Source organism: Phytophthora infestans, genomic scaffold (genome assembly GCF_000142945.1).
Source record: "Phytophthora infestans T30-4 supercont1.27 genomic scaffold, whole genome shotgun sequence".
Taxonomy (NCBI): Eukaryota; Oomycota; class Peronosporomycetes; order Peronosporales; family Peronosporaceae; genus Phytophthora; species Phytophthora infestans.
Window position 1 is genome coordinate 1,389,880 of NW_003303732.1, and position 17,410 is coordinate 1,407,289.

Genomic DNA, 17,410 nt, shown 5'->3' on the forward strand with positions numbered 1-17,410 from the left:
ATGCGGGCATTCTACTGGCTGCCGAGCGCAGCGAAGGCGGCCTCGATTCGCTAAAATTGCAATATGTGGTGTACACACTGTATGTGGTCAACACATCGTACTTAAAATGCACCACTCAAATTTCATTTTGCTTTCATTTTCAGCTGCGGTATGCAAGGCCACGCGAAGGGCGCTGCCTGTGCACGCGTTAATTAGCATTAATAGGAGGCGCCGACGTGCACACACGTACAATATCGTCGTAGGAGCCGCTGCAAATTTTTGTAGGCTTTGGTGACTTATATGTCGGCCTCAATCGAAACTTTAGTACTTATTGGATATAGAATGATGTTTTAGGCTTCGTAGTACTTTTCTAATGAGTTTAATTTCAATACTGTTTTGCGTAGTACTATTTTATATACAATTCATTTTTTACTTGCTGTTATTTGTAGTAGTAGTACACATAATTGCTATATCAACGTTTGATAATAAATAACAAATATATTACTATAGATAATAATGTGAAAACTTTAAATACGACTATTGTGGCTTGCCTCCGGGAAATAGTGTCACCTTCCTTTGTATTTGCGCACGTAGTGTGCGACCTGAAGATATTGTGCGAGTTTTCCAACAATATATGTAGCGTACATCAAACGAAATGATAACAGCGTTTGTGATTAAGTTAGCGCGGAGGCTAAGCAAGAACACAAAACGCGAAGGAACACCGACCCACACTATGTAGACGATGGGATAAAAGAGCAACACGAAGCACGGAAGGCCATGGACAACGATAGAAGTCTTAGCCGATGCAAACCACGAAGTTGTATGCGTAGCGTGAAAGACGGAAGTGCACGCAGCTATGAAAAGGACAGAGGGACAAGAATATGACGGGAGCGTACAGACCACGGAAGGGAAATAGATATACAGACACCCCAGCATGCTAAAAAGGGTGGCTACGGAAGAGTACGCACGTAGCGGTAAGAGTGCATGGACAGCAACTCTCCCATAGCACCACGGAAGAGCACGGAGTACGGTCGCCGGACCAGGCATGAAGCGGCGGGAATCCGAAAACGGGAAGTCATCGAGCATTAGAGCACGTTATCAGGGTAGAACCGGATCTCACCAAGCCAGGGAGCACGATACTACGGTACCTAACAATCACACGGACGACAAACCAGCCGCGACACCACAAGCTAGCACGATAGCATGGGCTGTGCCACTAAGCCATGGGAGAACGCAGCCGCAGAGCTATAGACGTAAAATCACCGTGCCGCGGAGAACGATACCAGTGTTGAACCTGAGCTTACCGAGCCACGGAGGATAGTACTAGATTAGAACTAGATTGCACGAACGGCGGGCCAGCCACGAAATAAACGGGGAGGTGGGCGCTTGGGGTGACCACGACTGCACACTGTGGAGCACGTTGTCATTGTAGAACACGATAACACGGACAACGCAGATACACTACGTGACCACAATACCATAGACAGCATTACCACACCGTGATTGCACGATAGCGTGATACCGCAGTCGATGGAACCTCACCTGGAGACCACGATACACGGGCGACGGAACAACACGACTGCATGAAGTCACCAAACCACGGAATAGCACCCTTTGGTTAGAGCACCGGCGATGGAAGGCCAATGGTAACGAAATAGTATCTACCACGAAGCCAGTGCAACCCACGTAAACGTTTGAGAACGGAAAACAGTTAGCTTTAACGAAAAGACCGTACTAAAGAGCATGAACCCACAAGAGAGAGGACAGAACCGCTGAGCAGCGTGGGCCATGGGTGAGCAGGAACCTCGAAGCCGGGAAGAGCACGAAAGAGCATGGACCATTGAAGAAAACAACACCCAACCTGTAGTACGGGGTAACGGAAACGTTCCAAACCACGATATTATACGGGGCCGAATGAGACTACGGAAGGCAAGTGGTTAAATACACGATGCCAAGATCTACGGGGTGAACCACGCTCTCAAAACACGCGACACCAAGAAGCACTAAGGTTGCGGCCACCTCATCTCCAACAAACCATGCCACTCCGCCGCGTAGCGGCGGCGAACGGCTAGTCACGTTTTTCAACTCGAACGTGGCCTTAAGTGTGACTGACAGACAGGTTGCTGCAACGGTTGTCTTAGATTTTTTTTAGGTTAAAATCGTGACAAAAACTCGACGTTACATCGTCGAGGATGACTGTGACGTCGTTTACGAATGTTGAAATCTGACCGTCAACACCCGAGATCGTCAGCCCTAATAAATACTTCTGGCAGGGGGCTCATCAGGAAATCGGTTCGTCTTCCTCAATCCTTGTTCTCACATCTCAATATTCCGGCTATCAAGAACAACCATATCAGCTGTAACAAGATGCGGGTATTGGGCATATTGGCTATGGTCACCATCGCCAGCATCCGAGCTACTTCAATCGATCATGACACGGTGCAGCCATTCGCACAACCAGAGCCGATCACCGACGCTGAGAAAGCTGCCATCAAGTTCAAGCCATCACTTGCAGTCAAGGATGGATGCCACCCGTACCCCGTCGTAATACAGCCGGCGACACGAATGATGGCTTAAAAGGTACAGGCCCCTCTGACGGCGACTGTGAAGGCTCTCCGTTGGGCTCGCAGGTGTACAGTCGATCAACGTGGTTTGAGGGCAAGTGGGCTATCATGTACGCATGGAATTTCCCTAAAGACATGCATGATATATCGTCTATTGGCCTTGTCAAGAAGGGTGTTCGTCACGAATGGGTGAACCTGGTCGTGTGGCTTGACAATCCAACTCTAGCTAAGGCGAACATATTAGCAACCTCCGCGTCGGCTTACTATGGTACAGTATTAATTTCATGCGGCATTGATAAAAGGGTATGCGATCAGTAGGCCACCTAAGAGATCGGACATCATCAATGGCACCACGCCGAAGGTGCGGTATGATAAGGGCGATCGGGATCGAGGACACACCATTTTTCAATTCCACGAGAAAGATGGATATCAGGACCTCATCCAGTGGACCCAACTGACACACGCGGCTCGCGAAGCCTTGGAAAACACCGACTTCGGAGATGTGCCTATCAGTGATGCGTACTTTGAAACAAACCTCAAGAGTGCGTCGACTTACTACGAGTGTAGACGTCGTCGATACGGCGGCACCACAAGTCGCTCGATTTGGGAATAGCAACCTGCGGCGCTGATTTTACACACTTAAGTAATCATTAAGGATAACGTGAAAATCTGTTTAGTGCATGGTTTGAATGTGTTCGGTGCAGGGCTAATAGTAGCCAAATATCAAACTATATTTTAAAAGGTAATAGTACTATTACGAAACTAAATATCAATAGAAACTTATTTTCTCAAAAGCTAGCATAATATTTTAAAATTAGCTTGGAGATTTGAAAAATATTAGGGTTTCTCAATTTATATTTCCCCCTTCAGTACGTTTCTAACTACCTTACCCTCTGCTGAGTAAACCGAGGTCTTACAAAAGAACTCTTTCGGTCAGGTTCTAGAACAGCAGTAGGTTTTAAGACTGACGAGTATTTGCTTTAGTATTTCACCGATGGAGATGGAAAACTGCAAACGCTTGCAGTTGTTTAAGAGTCGATAGAGCAAAATCAAGGTATTTGTTCTTGTTCTCTACTCACAGCCTCGTCCACATCGTGCGTCTAATAAACCTGCAGCATGTAACACTACTCAGGAGTGCCAACACTCGACGCCAACCTTGCCGTCACTCTCACAATTGTCCTGGCTTCACGGTTGATTAGTAGTACTTCAGCTAGTCGAAAGCTAGCGACATCTGGCTGGTGAATTTAAACAGATTACGCAATCTTTGAAAAAAAGTAACATCGTATTAGCTAATATTAAGTTAATAGAGACCTTGTGCAGCTGTCTCAAAACAGTGAATATGTACAGTGAGATGATATCCGATTAGACAGGGAACATTTGTGACTAAAGCCTTGTGCAGCAGTAACATTTTAAAAGGAGAAAAGCAATGGACAGTGACAGCTCCAGCTCTGACGAGGACGAAGTGGTGATTGCTGTGCTATTGGCGCGCGAAAAAAGCGCTTGAGCATCTTATCGCTTCAACTTTAACCTGCCAGCACATGACGTCACTTGGAAAAGAAAATTTCGTTTCGAGAAAGATGACATTTTGCGCCTTGTAGACCATTTCAAGCTACCAGACCCATTTCCGACTCGCCAACGCTATCTCGTGTCAGCACTCGAGGCTTTATGCATATTTCTCCGGCGTATGGCATACCCAGCACGCTTAGATGATCTAAAGGACCTGTTCGGGCGGGACGAGGCAGCAATTTCTTCAATTTCTAATGCTGTTCTAGATTATCTCTACGACAAGTATCACAAGTTACTAAGCTTTGACCAAGTCCGGCTTTGCAGTGACACACTCGACACGTACGCAAGAGCTATCCATCTAAAGGGCGCACCACTACGAACGTGTGTCGGATTTATTGACGGTACAGTACGCGGTACTTGTCGTTCAGTACGGCACCAGAAGTACATGTTCAATGGGCACAAGGTAACCTACGGAATTGTGAGGCTCTAAATAATCGTTTTTGACAAGTTACTTGTTGTGTCTGTTGCAGAGAAAGCATGCGCTGAAATATCAGTCCGTGATTGCTTTCGACGGTATTTTAATTCACCTAAGTGGTCCCTTTCCGGGAACACGTCACGATGCCTATATTCTGCAGCAAAGTGGGCTTCTTGAGGCAGCGTCTCCATGCCTTGGTGCTGATGGTCATCATTACGTATTCTATGGAGACCCTGCCTATGGCCAGCAACGACATATTGTTGCTCCATTTAAGGGAGCCAAGCTAACAGAAGACGAGCAACTATTCAACAAGCGAATGAGCAAAGTACGCGTTAGTGTGGAGTGGGGATTTGGAAAAATTGTTCGCTATTGTGCGTTTGTAGATTTCTCGAAAAACCAAAAGGTGTTTCTACAGCGCCTTGGCAAGATGTACGTGATGGGCGCGTTTCTAACAAACTTACACACGTGCATATACAGTAGTCAAATGTCTGCCTTCTTTGATTTGAAACCACCAACACTGGCAGAATATCTAAACAATGCATTGGCGGCTTTATTGATTCATCTTCTCTATCAACTTGGACATGAGTCCCATCTGGCTAGCCATCATTCCCATCAATTTGTCTAACTTGTCTCGGTCCTGATGCAGACGCTGCTCTTCTAGCGCAAGCCGGCGCTCTTGCAGGTCAAGCTGTCGTTCTTTTTGCTTCTCTCGAGAGATCCGTGCTTCTGCCTTGGTGTCGAGAAACTCGACAAGAGCCTCCGTGCTTGACTTTTTCTTCTTTTTGTTCGGCGGTGGGGTCGATAGCTCATTTTCAGAGCTTTCTGAACGGGACCGTCGTAAGCCCTCCATTGCGCTCTGAACTACTTCTGCCGAAGCCGACTCACGACGTTCAGTCTCTCTTTTCTCCTTTTCTGTCTTGTCAGCCGTGACTTGTGCGTGCTCATTATACTGTAGATAAAAAGCATAAGCAAAACTTATGTCACTAGTATCAATTAAAACTTACCAGAGTCATGCAGTCTGTCAGTAGTTGCTCACGCTCCTCGTAGTCTTCGGCAGAACCCGACGCTCTCAACGACTCGAGCACGTCGCGGCGAAATACCTCCAGGAGCGTATTGAAGCGGCGACGGCAAGCCTTGCCGTCGGCGGTACACGATGTGAGCGCTGCCTTGAGTCCTGTGGCGACGCTTGACCACGCGGACAGCGTCTCACCATGACTAGCCGCCCAGGGTATGTGCTTGAGGGTTTCTTTGAGCAGCATGATGTCACTCGATGGTACGAAACGAAAGGCCTTCTTGCGCTTACTAATGCTGGGACTTCTGACTGGGTTGGGGGGCTCTTCAGTGTTGCAGTCTGCATTAGCCATGTCAGCGCTAAGTAGCCTTGGCCACTCGGTTCTTTGTAATCTGTGGTCACCGTGAGCAGTAAGCTAACGTACATTTCTCTCAGCAAAAAACACAATGACTAGCCTGCCCTATCCCCATTTGCCTTCAGTGTACATTTTCACTGTTTTGAGACAGCTGCACAAGGTCTCTAATACTAAATAATATCATTTTTTTCTCAGAAGAAAAAATTAGGTGATATTGTTTATATTTACTGGTCGACAGGTGATATTTTCACAATATTAATTTCACCGATTTTGAAGCTACCATTAACCATTGATTATGTGGTGCTGAACAAAAACTAAACAGAATACATTAATTAAATATTAGAATGAAGGCCTACATGTATCAATTTCAAACGAAATTATTTTAAGATAACCACTGATGTCACAGATATATTTACGCTTTTGGTGAAATGCACGAGGGATCATTTTAGAACAGGGCTTGCATAGATGCAATAAGACTTCGTGACGTAGCCTCATTCATCACAAGTACTCCAGGAGTTTGAGCAGTCACTTTCAAATAATGCTGCTGTGGGTGAAAATATAAATGCATATGTAAGTAATTTCAACCAATCATACTGCGACTAAATTGTATATTACTATTTCATTGGCCAGCTTTGTACATAGTGCCCTAAACTGATACCGTGCACTCAGCTAATCTTTATTCTTTATTTCCGTATCTACCAATAATACAGCGAGTACGGTCTTGTCGCAGTTTTTACTGAGCCCAAAATGTGAAGCTTCAACCCTTGGGCTCACATTGACACAGCAACTGTCCAAAAGCTGCTCGCAAAAGTGAACCTGTCAATGGTTCCTGCTGAAAAGTCGCGGTTCTTGATCTTTCGCATTTTTAACGCCGAACCTAAAATTTCTAAGAACCCAGCTCCTGATTCTTAGGGGTTCTGGGTAATTAATTATCAGAACCTTGGTTCTGGTTCGGTTCTGTTTAGGCATGCCCACGTGAACCTAATATATCGGTAATACTGGTTCATACGTCTGAAACCAAAAACTGAACTAAAGGCGGTCATTGGTTCCTAACCCGTAAGTTGATTGCGTACTGCATTGGTCACAGGGCTCAGTGAGTGCATTGTCCAAATAAAGGTCGTTATTTTACGCGCTGAAAGCGCCTGAAAGTGTTGCCTGTGGTGACGATTGGATCTCAGCAACAATACCTCAGCAGTTCATTGCAAGACCGGTCCCACGATGCCCCTCTGTCTTGTCCAGACAAATACACGCGCACTCGAATCTTAAGCGAAGACTATGCATCATCTGCCGGTGGGGAGGATGCCCTACGGAGTTGACCGACTACTTTATTTGCACGGCGATTACTTGCGTAGTGTCGTTTACGATGCAGAAGCCAAGCTGGGGTGTTCCCTGAACACCAATGTGCCTTGCTGGCAAAAGTTCCGCGGCTTTTACTTGACCAACTAGCTGATTACTTTATAGGGCAACGTGCGCTGGGGCTCCCGGCTGACTGCACTTCGAAACACACCTATCGATAGCAGCTCAAGGAGGTCAGCGGCATTACAGATTCAAATGGCGGCTTAGAGTGGGAAGGGAGTCGATGCTATCCGTGGCGGCAGCGACGCCGAGTTGTGGCTAGGCGAGTGCTGCGTTTGGTGTGGGAATATACAGCGTATGACCGACGAGTATGTATGCTTATTTGTATCATTATGTACGTCCAGGAAGCAATACGAGTGGCGGAGAACGTGTCCACACCGCCCAAGATGAACAACGTAACGCTGGCGGTGGCCCTGGACGAGCCCAATGTGGTGAAGCAGCATGAAGCTTCGCTAACCATGAACGGAAACGTCAGTGTAGTGCGCCAGTAAGCTGACACATACGATATTTGGTAAACAGACAACGTTTAGGTACGTTTGCGTATGAAAATATTGAGATGTCGCCTTCCAGCGACAGGAAAGCTTGAGCGTGCTTACAACCCCCCCCCCCCTTATTTATTGCTTGCTCGTGCAGCGATGTATTGGCCAATTCGTGCAGCTTAAAGCAGCGACAAGTTCCCTTGACATATTACCCATCTCTCGTGAAATTATCATTTTTGCCGACTCCTCGAACAGGAAGGTGTTGCAAAATATTAGCGTAGCACCGCACATTGGCACACTTACAGGACAGTGCGGCTTCCTGGCCATCCCCAATAATCCTGCTTAGTTTTGCCAGAACTGGATACGGCTTCGAAAACATTCGCGTTCGTTTTTTTGCCGAGTACAAACAAGTCGACTCTCACCTCAATCACGTTTGCACGATCTAGTAGTGGTTCTTAGCGCAACTTGAGCTACCATCTCATCCCCAATATCGATGCATTCATCTCGTCCCTTCATTAGCCCCACAGCGTATATTAGATCTGCGATGCCTGCCGGCAGTTATTCACTAACATTTTCATGCATTTAAGTCAGCGTGCTGGGGCACGGCAGCCATACTCACGTCACCGAACAAAGCCTTAATCGTTTCCTTGCAGTCAGGTAGTTCATGTAGTTTCGCTCTCGTCGTGTCTTGCCGGTAACGCAGTCTTAGTGATAGCTACGCCTCTAAGCTGTCGTACACCAGTCGGAAGGGCTGGAGATCGTCGACGTTGTACGAAACAAAGGTCAGCTACTATGTCGCTTGGTGTCCCCGATGGAGGCGCGTCTAGAGCGTCGGTTGGTCTTACAGGCGAATCAGCAGTCCGACTTAGTCTCGGTAAGACCGACCGTGGCTGTAGGGGCTGCTGCCAGATTTGCCAAAGAAGCAGTGGGAAAATTAATAGGTGTCCTGCCATAGACTCGCTTAAGGCTCGCCAAGCGAAGCAGAAGCCCTCTCCGTTTTTAGCCATGCAGCGAGCGATGTAGCCATGTTGTTTGGAGACCCCCTGCTCATACTGTAGAGCAATTTGGATAAGCATATTATCCTCCCTGTTTTAGAAGCTAGTGCGTATGACGAATGTATATTATCTTTCGTTCGATGCCCGTGACAGCCACCAATGCACGTTACTTTGATTTGAGTAAACAACGAACGTTGCATACCTCGGTTCATTGTTAAGGTTTGGTCATGCAGTTACAGTAGAATAGATGGGAGGATGTTTGGACCCAGGAGAGGAGTTTTACCTCCCACATGAAGTAGTTACGAAGCTCCTAAGGACCCCTGCTCGGCAGCTCCATGAATCTCACTTCCGATTTCTCTCTCATTTCAAAAGGTTTTGAGCCCAACTTCGCAACCAGTGAACAAGAAGAAAAAAAACGCAACACTAACGTTATGTCTCGCTCAACCTGGAAACACTGTTGGAACTTTGACTCCCACACGAAGGACTTCACAGCCTGGCAGATTCGGATTCGTGCTCTACTTGAAGCCGAAGACGTGTGGGATATTGTGTGTGGAGAGTGTGTCTATAGTTCTTCATGGAGCCTCAGACGGCGGCAGGACTTCATCTCGCGAGACAAGAAGGCCTTCCAGCTTCTTATAAACTCGCTCGACGATGCTACTGTGAAGGTTATGGGCAAGTATCAGTATTCGTGGTCCGTGTATGAGCACATGCAGCGTGTGTACGCATCGAAAGGAACGGTAAGCATTTACCATGCTCGTAACAACTTTCACAACATGAAGTACAAGGACGGAGATGACATGCAGTCCCATATCAATGATCTTGAAGAAAAAGCCGAAACATTAGCCCGGCTTGGGCATCCTGTAGACGACGAAGAGAAGGTGATGCACATGCTTGGATCTTTACCTGAGTACTGGAAGAGCTCGGTGATGGTGGGCCAGAATCAAGACGGATTAAAATGGCGTGATCTACAGACAAAACTCTTCCTCGAAATGGACACTCGCAAACATACTCATATTTCAGTGGAACAACACGCACACGTCGCAAACTGTTGTCATTCAAATGAGCAACATTGCGGGTGCTGCGCTGAGCACAACATCGAATCGGCTCGCTTTGGCCAAGGCTCCGCTCAACGTCCTCCAGGACGCTTGCCATTTCGTCGTCCATCAAAACCAACTAGCAGACATCCTTACCAACGTCCCAGCAGTGACAAGCTTTGTCACTATTGTCGGAAGCCCGGACATCTGATTCGCGATTGTCGGTTGAGAGAAAAGCATGACCGTGAGCGAGGAATTACGTCTCATTTAGTCGCAGACACAGCTGCAGTGGCTACCTATGATAACGGCGAAGGTGAACCTGATGAATATGATGTTCTGGCGGTCGCTTGTGCAATGGAGAGCAAGGTGGACACAGCTCTGCAAGTGACTATATCCGAAGACCCAACCATGGCAAAAGACGCTTGGGTCCTTGGCTCGGGTTGTACGCACCACATGTGCTTCGATAAGACGTACTTTTCGAGCCTCGAGCCTCTGCAAAAGAAGGTGTATCTGGGAGATAACAACTACGTTGAGGTCCAGGGTATTGGCGCAGCCACACTACTTTTTACTGATGAAGATGGCAACAAAGTGAACTTAACCCTATCCAAATGCTTCTACCTGCCAACAATGACGCGAAACCTGCTGAGTGTACGTTGTCTTCGTGATAGAGGAATTATTTTCGACTTCAGTACTTTTCCCGACCGTGCTGTTCTCCAGAAAGGGCGTATGCGTATTAAGTCTGCAGCAAATACGTACAACAAACTATACGTCTTTAAGACCAACAGAGTTAATACACCCTCAGCTGAGTCAGCGTATATTAGTGTTGGATAAACATCACTCGAGCTGTGGCACTCTCGTTGTGGCCACTTAGGCTACCAGAACATTGCTCGCCTAGTATCAAGTGGGCGAGCTCATGGACGTCGAGTAGAAAAGCGCGACTTGCTTGAACTCCCGGTATGCGATGTGTGTGAGCGCTCGAACCAACAGCGAGCTTCGTTTAAGAGAACTTATACGCAACATGCATCAAAGGTGAATAAATTGGTGTTCACGGATATAAAGGGGCCTATTGAAGTCCCCACGTTCGCCAACAAGCGCTACGCTCTCGTATTTGTCGATGACTATACTGGCTACATCAGCACGCGCTTGCTGGCTCACAAGTCTGAAGCCTTAACCCATTTTCGAGAATATGTCACAATGGTGGCAGTAAAGCACAACATACCTCTACAACAGGTTAACTCTGACAACGGTGGTGAATTTGTGGCGCCAGATTGGATTTGATTTTGCTCCTTGAGCGGAATCGTACGTCGCGAAACAACTCCTTACACGACAGAACAGAATGGCAGCGCTGAAGTACGGTTTCGCATTCTGTTTAAAAAGGTACGCACACTTCTTTTTTTAAAGGAAAGTGATACCGGCCCGGTAGCATTGGTAGCCAACGTGGTTCAGATCTTGTTAGCGCTCACCAGCTGGAAAGTCTCTCGGTGGGAGCCGAAAGCGAGTTTCGGTGCTAGTGAGAACGTCTTCCACCAGTTATACGGGTGTACGCGGAAGACCCTCTACAGATGAAACTATCGGCTCCATTTACAAGCTTACAGCAGCATCTAGAATAAAGAGACCAGTATTTTCGTTGGATTTGATTCGATTTTTCAAACATCTCAAATTTGTGATGACACCACTATTGTTGAGGCTCAATTACTAAAACAGTTTTGGGGGGAGGCACTCCTGACAGCAACGATACTGAGCAATATTAGCCCGCTTCGACGAGCGGATACAACTCCCTACGAGCGTTGGCACGGAAAGGAGCCTGACTACAGCAATCTCCGTGTCTTTGGATCTCTTGCCTACACCTACGTGACTGAAACCCACTCGAAGCGGCTCCAGCTGACTGCAACACCTGGTTAACGGAAAACGCTTGACAACCGCAGCATTCGTGGCGTGTTTGTTCGGTATTCAGCTTGCAAAAAGGCATGGCGTGTGCTCCATTGTGGTACAGGCGTTATTGTGGAAACATGCCATGCCACGTTTGATGAATCTGGTTCAGTTGCGGCGATGGAACTAAAGCAGCTTGAGCTAAATCGACTTGAAAAGCTACATCGATTGGATTTTATTCAACCATCCCGCTTTGCTAATTCAATTCCTGATCTCGTGTTTTATGCGGAGCCCGTGATAGAACACTCAAGTGAATATGACAAAGAACTCCAGCAACTGGATGAATTTATTGATGATTTCCAGCTCAACGAATTGCGTGATGATAATGGAAACTTACCCGATGTTGGAAGCAAACCGCAAGCGCTTACCATATGTGCAGCAGATCAGCTTTCAGTGAAGCAGAACGAAGCTGAGTCTCAAGTTGCAGCAGAAAATTACGCAAGATAAATGGAAAACACTAAAGTCAACGGTATGGCTACTCGCGTAGAGCCAAAAACTCATGCAGAAGCTGTAAACGGACCTGAGGCACTACACTGGAGAAAAGCAATTGATAAAGAAGGCCGATCTCTCGTTGCGCACGGCACTTGGAAGCTTGTACCGTTGCCAAAAGGAAAACGTGCTTTATCATCCAAGTGGATATTCAAGATCAAGTACGATTCTCTGGGCAACGTGGATAGATACAAGGCTAGATTAGCTATTCGGGGATACGAGCAGGTGAAGTACATTGACTATGATGAAATATTTGCTCCAGTTATCCGGTTAGAGTCTCTGTGGATGCTGCTAGCTCTAGTCGCAATCAATGACTGGGAATGTCACCAAACGGATGTGGATACTGCTTTCCTGAACGGTGACATGACTGAGGAAGTATACATGCTACAACCGGAAGGCCTCGTGGAAGCTGGAAAAGAACATCTCGTGTGCAGACTTTTGAAGTCGTTGTATGGATTAAAGCAAGCTCCAAGAGCGTGGCACAAGAAGCTGACGGATTTCTTGAAAATCCATGGGTATGTGAAGCTAAACAGCGATTCATGTATTTACGTGCGTTCTGGATCAGGAGGAGTTGCAATAATAGGAATATTCGTGGATGATCTGCTACTGATTGCAGATACCGCTGCTGGTGTACAAGAGATTAAGAACATGCTATTCTCTGGATTTAAGTGCAAGGATATGGGCGAAGTGCATCACATTCTTGGCCTTCGCGTACGTCGGAATCGAGCCACTAAAACTCTCACTATTGACCAAACTACTTACGCGAAAAGTGTATTGGAGAAGTTTAATTTGCTGCAGCTCAACCCGTGTAAAACGCCTTGTGATCCTAAAGTTATTCTCTCAAAAACCGATTGCCCCACAACAAGTGGCGAGCGCGAGCAGATGAAGAATAAAGACTATCGTGGCCTTGTCGGATCTCTTATGTACCTCATGACAGGAAGCAGACCCGACATAGCCTTTGGTATCCAATGTGTCAGCAAGTACCGGAACGATCCTGGTATCGCCCATTGGAATGCGGCAAAACGAATTCTGCGTTATGTGAAAGGAACAATTGGTCATGGCCTTGTTATAGATGGTACAAGTCGCCTTAGAGGTCAACTCACCGCCTTTGTTGACTCCGACTACGCTAAAGACATCGACACGAGACGATCCGTGTCTGGGTACGTCATGTAGCTAGGTGAATGTGCCATCACGTACTCGTGCAAAAGTCAAAGGACAGTGGCGCTATCATTTACCGAAGCAGAGTATATGTCACTCGCACATGAAGTAAAGGAGATATTATTTTGCGTGAATTGCTTGACGAGCTGGGCATGAAACAAGGTCCGACAATGGTCAATGTGGACAATCAGTCTGCAATCGCGATGGCAAACAATCCTGTGCACCATCAGAGGACGAAACATATTCATTCGAGATATCATTTTATTCGTGAACGGATAGCAATGAAAGATGTGGTGATCGAATACGTGAGTACAAAAGATAACTTAGCTGATTTACTAAACAAAGCTGTTACTGTATATGTATTAAGTTCATTACGGGGACAGCTTGGAGTTCGCGACGTGACTGGAGATGTGGATGCTTACAAGCTAGGAGAGCGTTCCTGGAAGTTAATGAATTGAGTTAAAACCCAAGCGACAGCACCTGGTGCTCTTGGACGAGTTGGGGTGGGCTGGCTTGGAGGTGGAAAGCGATGGCACCCGGGGTTCTTGGACGAACTGGTGGTGGGCTGGCTTATGAAGTCAAGCAGCAGCGTACCGGGCTTTTGGATCAAAGGACCTACTACGACCTTGGTTACGGCCTGGCTTGCATTCCCAGTGACTGAGTACAAAGCTCTTAGACGACCTGAGTACCAGCTGCAGGTGACGGCGACGGAACACGGGGATTTCGGTCAAGCTGGGTGTTGGCTGTCCACGAGAAGAAGTGTGAGATTATGGAGGTGCTGTACATGAACTCGAGCTCACTATGGTGTTTCAAGTACGGGGGAGTACTGAAGGTTTGCAGGAGAAGAAATCTGCAGACCACGGGGGAGTGTTGAAGTTTGGTCATGCAGTTACAGTAGAATAGGTGGGAGGATGTTTGGCCCCAGGAGAGGGGTTTTACCTCCCACATGAAGTAGTTACGAAACTCCTAAGGACCCCTGTTCGGCAGCTCCATGAATCTTACTTCCGATTTCTCTCTCATTTCAAAATTCATCGCAGGCTATTGTCCTAAGATAAGAGCTGGTATCAGAAATCCACGTCTATTACACGAAAAAAAAAACCGAAAGGATTCACATTTGATGTGTTCATACTTAGCGAGTTTTGTTCCCACCAATAAATCGCAGTCATTTAAGGGTGAAACGTACTTAATATATTTGCTCGGTTATATTTCTAATTGCACGATAGTTAACTGTGTCGCCTCCAACATCACCTGGTCTTGATTAGCTGTAAAGCTAAAACAAAATCGTTCTTTTAATAGGGTAGTTTATGTTCTGCTTTGCAGATGGAATGTCCATCAGTTTCAAAGCCTAGAATCTAGGATAGATCGAGCATGGTCGGATCATCAAACCACGCGTAAAATGAGATGTGAAGAGGCAAGATGCCTTTTTAATATTAGATGGTGCTTTTATCCAAGGGATCTCCATTAAGGAACCCTTTACTCGCTGTATCATTGGTAAATACGGAATAATGAATAAAAATAGCTGAGTGCACGGTATCAGTCTAGTGCAATATGTGCAAGGTTGACCAATGAAAGAGCAATACGCATTTTGTCGCAAAATTATTGGTTAAAATTAGTTGAATCAGTTTAGTGGGGTTTTATATTTCCACTCACAGCAGCGATGTTCGAAAGTGACTAGTGCTTGTGATGAATGAAGCTTCGTCACCAAGTCATATTGCATCTATGGGCCGTATTTTAAAATGATCCCTCGTGCATTTCCCCAACAAGCATAAATACATCTTTGACGTCAGTGGGTATCTACAAATAAGTCCATTCGATGCATTCGAATATTTGGTTACGCTATTCTGTCTTAGTTCTTGTTCAGCACCAGAGCAATACGCATTCAAACCATGCACTAAACAGATTTTCACGCTATCCTTAATGATTACTTGAGTGTGTAAAAATCAGCGCCGTATGTTGTTATTCCCAAATCGAGCGACTTGTGGTCCCGCCGTTTCTACGACCTCTATACTCATAGTACGTCGACGCAGCCTTGATGTTTATTTCAAAGTACGCATCACTGAAAGGCACATTGGCGTGATCTCCGAAGTCGGTGTTTTCCAAGGCTTCGCGAGCCGCGTCTGTCAGTTGGGTCTACTGGATAAGGTCCTGATATTCTCCTTCCTCGTGGAATTGAAAAATGGTGTGTCCTCCATCCGAATCGCCCTCATCATACCGGACCTTCGGCGTGATGCCATTGATGATGTCCGATCCGTTAGGCGGCTTACTGATCTCATACCCAACATCAATGTCGCATGTCTTTAATACTCTACCATAGCTCGCCGACGCCGAGGTTGCTAATATTTTCGACTTTGCTAGAGTTGGGTTGTCAAGCCACACGACCAGGTTCACCCAATCGTGACGAACGCCTATCTTGACAGCGCCAATAATAGGCACTTCACCCTGCATGTCTTTAGGGAAATACCATGCGTACATGATAGCCCACTTGCCCTCAAACCACGTTGATCGACTGTACACCTGCGAGCCCAACGGAGAGCCTTCACAGTCGCCGTCAGAGGGGCTTGTACCTTTTAAGCCAGCATTCGTGTCGCCGGGACGGGGTACGGGTGGCATCCATCCTTGACTGCAAGTGATGGCTTGAACTTGATGGCAGCTTTCTCAGCGTCGGTGATCGGCTCTGGTTGTGCGAATGGCTGCACCGTGTCATGATCGATTGAAGTAGCTCGGATGCTGGCGATGGCGACCATAGCCGATATGCCCAATACCCGCATCTTGTTACAGCTGATATGGTTGTTCTTGATAGCCGGAATATTGAGATGTGAGAACAAGGATTGAGGAAGACGAACCGATTCCCTGATGAGCCCCCTACCAGAAGTATTTATTAGGGCTGACGATCTCGGGTGTTGACGGTCAGATTTCAACATTCGTAAACGACGTCACAGACATCTTCGACGATGTAGCGTCGAGTTTTTGTCACGATTTTAACCTGAGAAATATCTTAGACAACTGTTGCAGCAACCTGTCTGTCAGTCACACTTAAGGCCACGTTCGAGTTGAAAAACGTGTATTCGCTAAAAATAGTTATTTCATTTAATCTGTCTATTATAGCGAAAACAGCAACTTTGTTCATGTTTCCGTTATCCGAAGGCGGCATCGTTTTAATTATATTTTCTATTTTAATAATGCATGCACCTATTAATATTTAAGTGCTAAACTGACGACTTACTTCCAATGCTGCAAGGTGCTTAGCGTACACTTAAGAATGCGTTTTTGCTTTTAGTATACGTAATACGCAGTGCGCATTGTTTCTGTAAGCTACAATGACTAGAATTACAACTACAACTGTTTTGTAAAAATATTAATAAATTGAGTGTGTGGAAACTGACTGACGTAATACATGTACAACAGAAGCTGGCGGTGCTAATAAACGCTGTCACTTGAGCCATAGAGATAGATAATTTTAGATTAACTCAAATCTACAGGTGACAATTACTGCTGTAAACCATTGTTTTCTTTTTAGAGTTGTTTGGACAGCAAAATCGGATACTATTAATACTTAACGAGCGAGCGTGTCGCCGACAAGGTCGAAGGGATTGGAACGGTAAGACAATAACACAACACGAGAGGTGTAAATTATAGTTGGTTAAGTAGACCCCATAAAGAAACGTTAATAAACTTTGACCTAAATGATGTTTAACCATTCTATAATCATCGTTATACTATCAAATTAAAAACACCGCGCGTCAACAACAACAACCGCAAGGCGCAATATCCCAATGCTTTAATCATAGCTGGCACAGAATCGCGTGTTTAATGACTTATTCTGAATCAGCACAAAATGGACGCTAAATGCATTAAAAATGCTACATTTTAAATCTTTTTTAGCTTTCAATGAGTTTGGTAAAGGAAGTACTTACAACCCGAAATAGGCAGTACAAGCGGGTTAGTAGTGCAAGCTGGACAGGTCATTACTACATTTTTTCGTTGATGTGATTAAAATTCATAGCGAGTCAGAAACGGCCCGTGATACCGATCACGACGCTGAACTAAGCAAACTGTGTAGCGTTTGTATAAATGGCATT

The 17,410-nt window shown here is 46.1% G+C and overlaps 1 protein-coding gene and 2 pseudogenes across 1 annotated transcript; 2 read left to right on the forward strand and 1 right to left on the reverse strand.

Annotated features, from left to right (window-relative positions):
• Positions 1-2,358: 2,358 nt before the first annotated feature.
• PITG_22979 lies at positions 2,359-3,105 on the forward strand (annotated as a pseudogene; the record flags this gene model as incomplete).
• Positions 3,106-7,579: 4,474 nt separating this feature from the next.
• PITG_12801 (uncharacterized protein) lies at positions 7,580-7,738 on the forward strand (the record flags this gene model as incomplete). The annotated part of the gene is made up of 1 exon (XM_002900139.1): positions 7,580-7,738. One exon carries the CDS (start codon positions 7,580-7,582, stop codon positions 7,736-7,738), a length of 159 nt encoding a protein of 52 aa, XP_002900185.1.
• A 7,600-nt stretch (positions 7,739-15,338) lies between these two features.
• PITG_22980 lies at positions 15,339-16,087 on the reverse strand (annotated as a pseudogene; the record flags this gene model as incomplete).
• Positions 16,088-17,410: the final 1,323 nt, after the last annotated feature.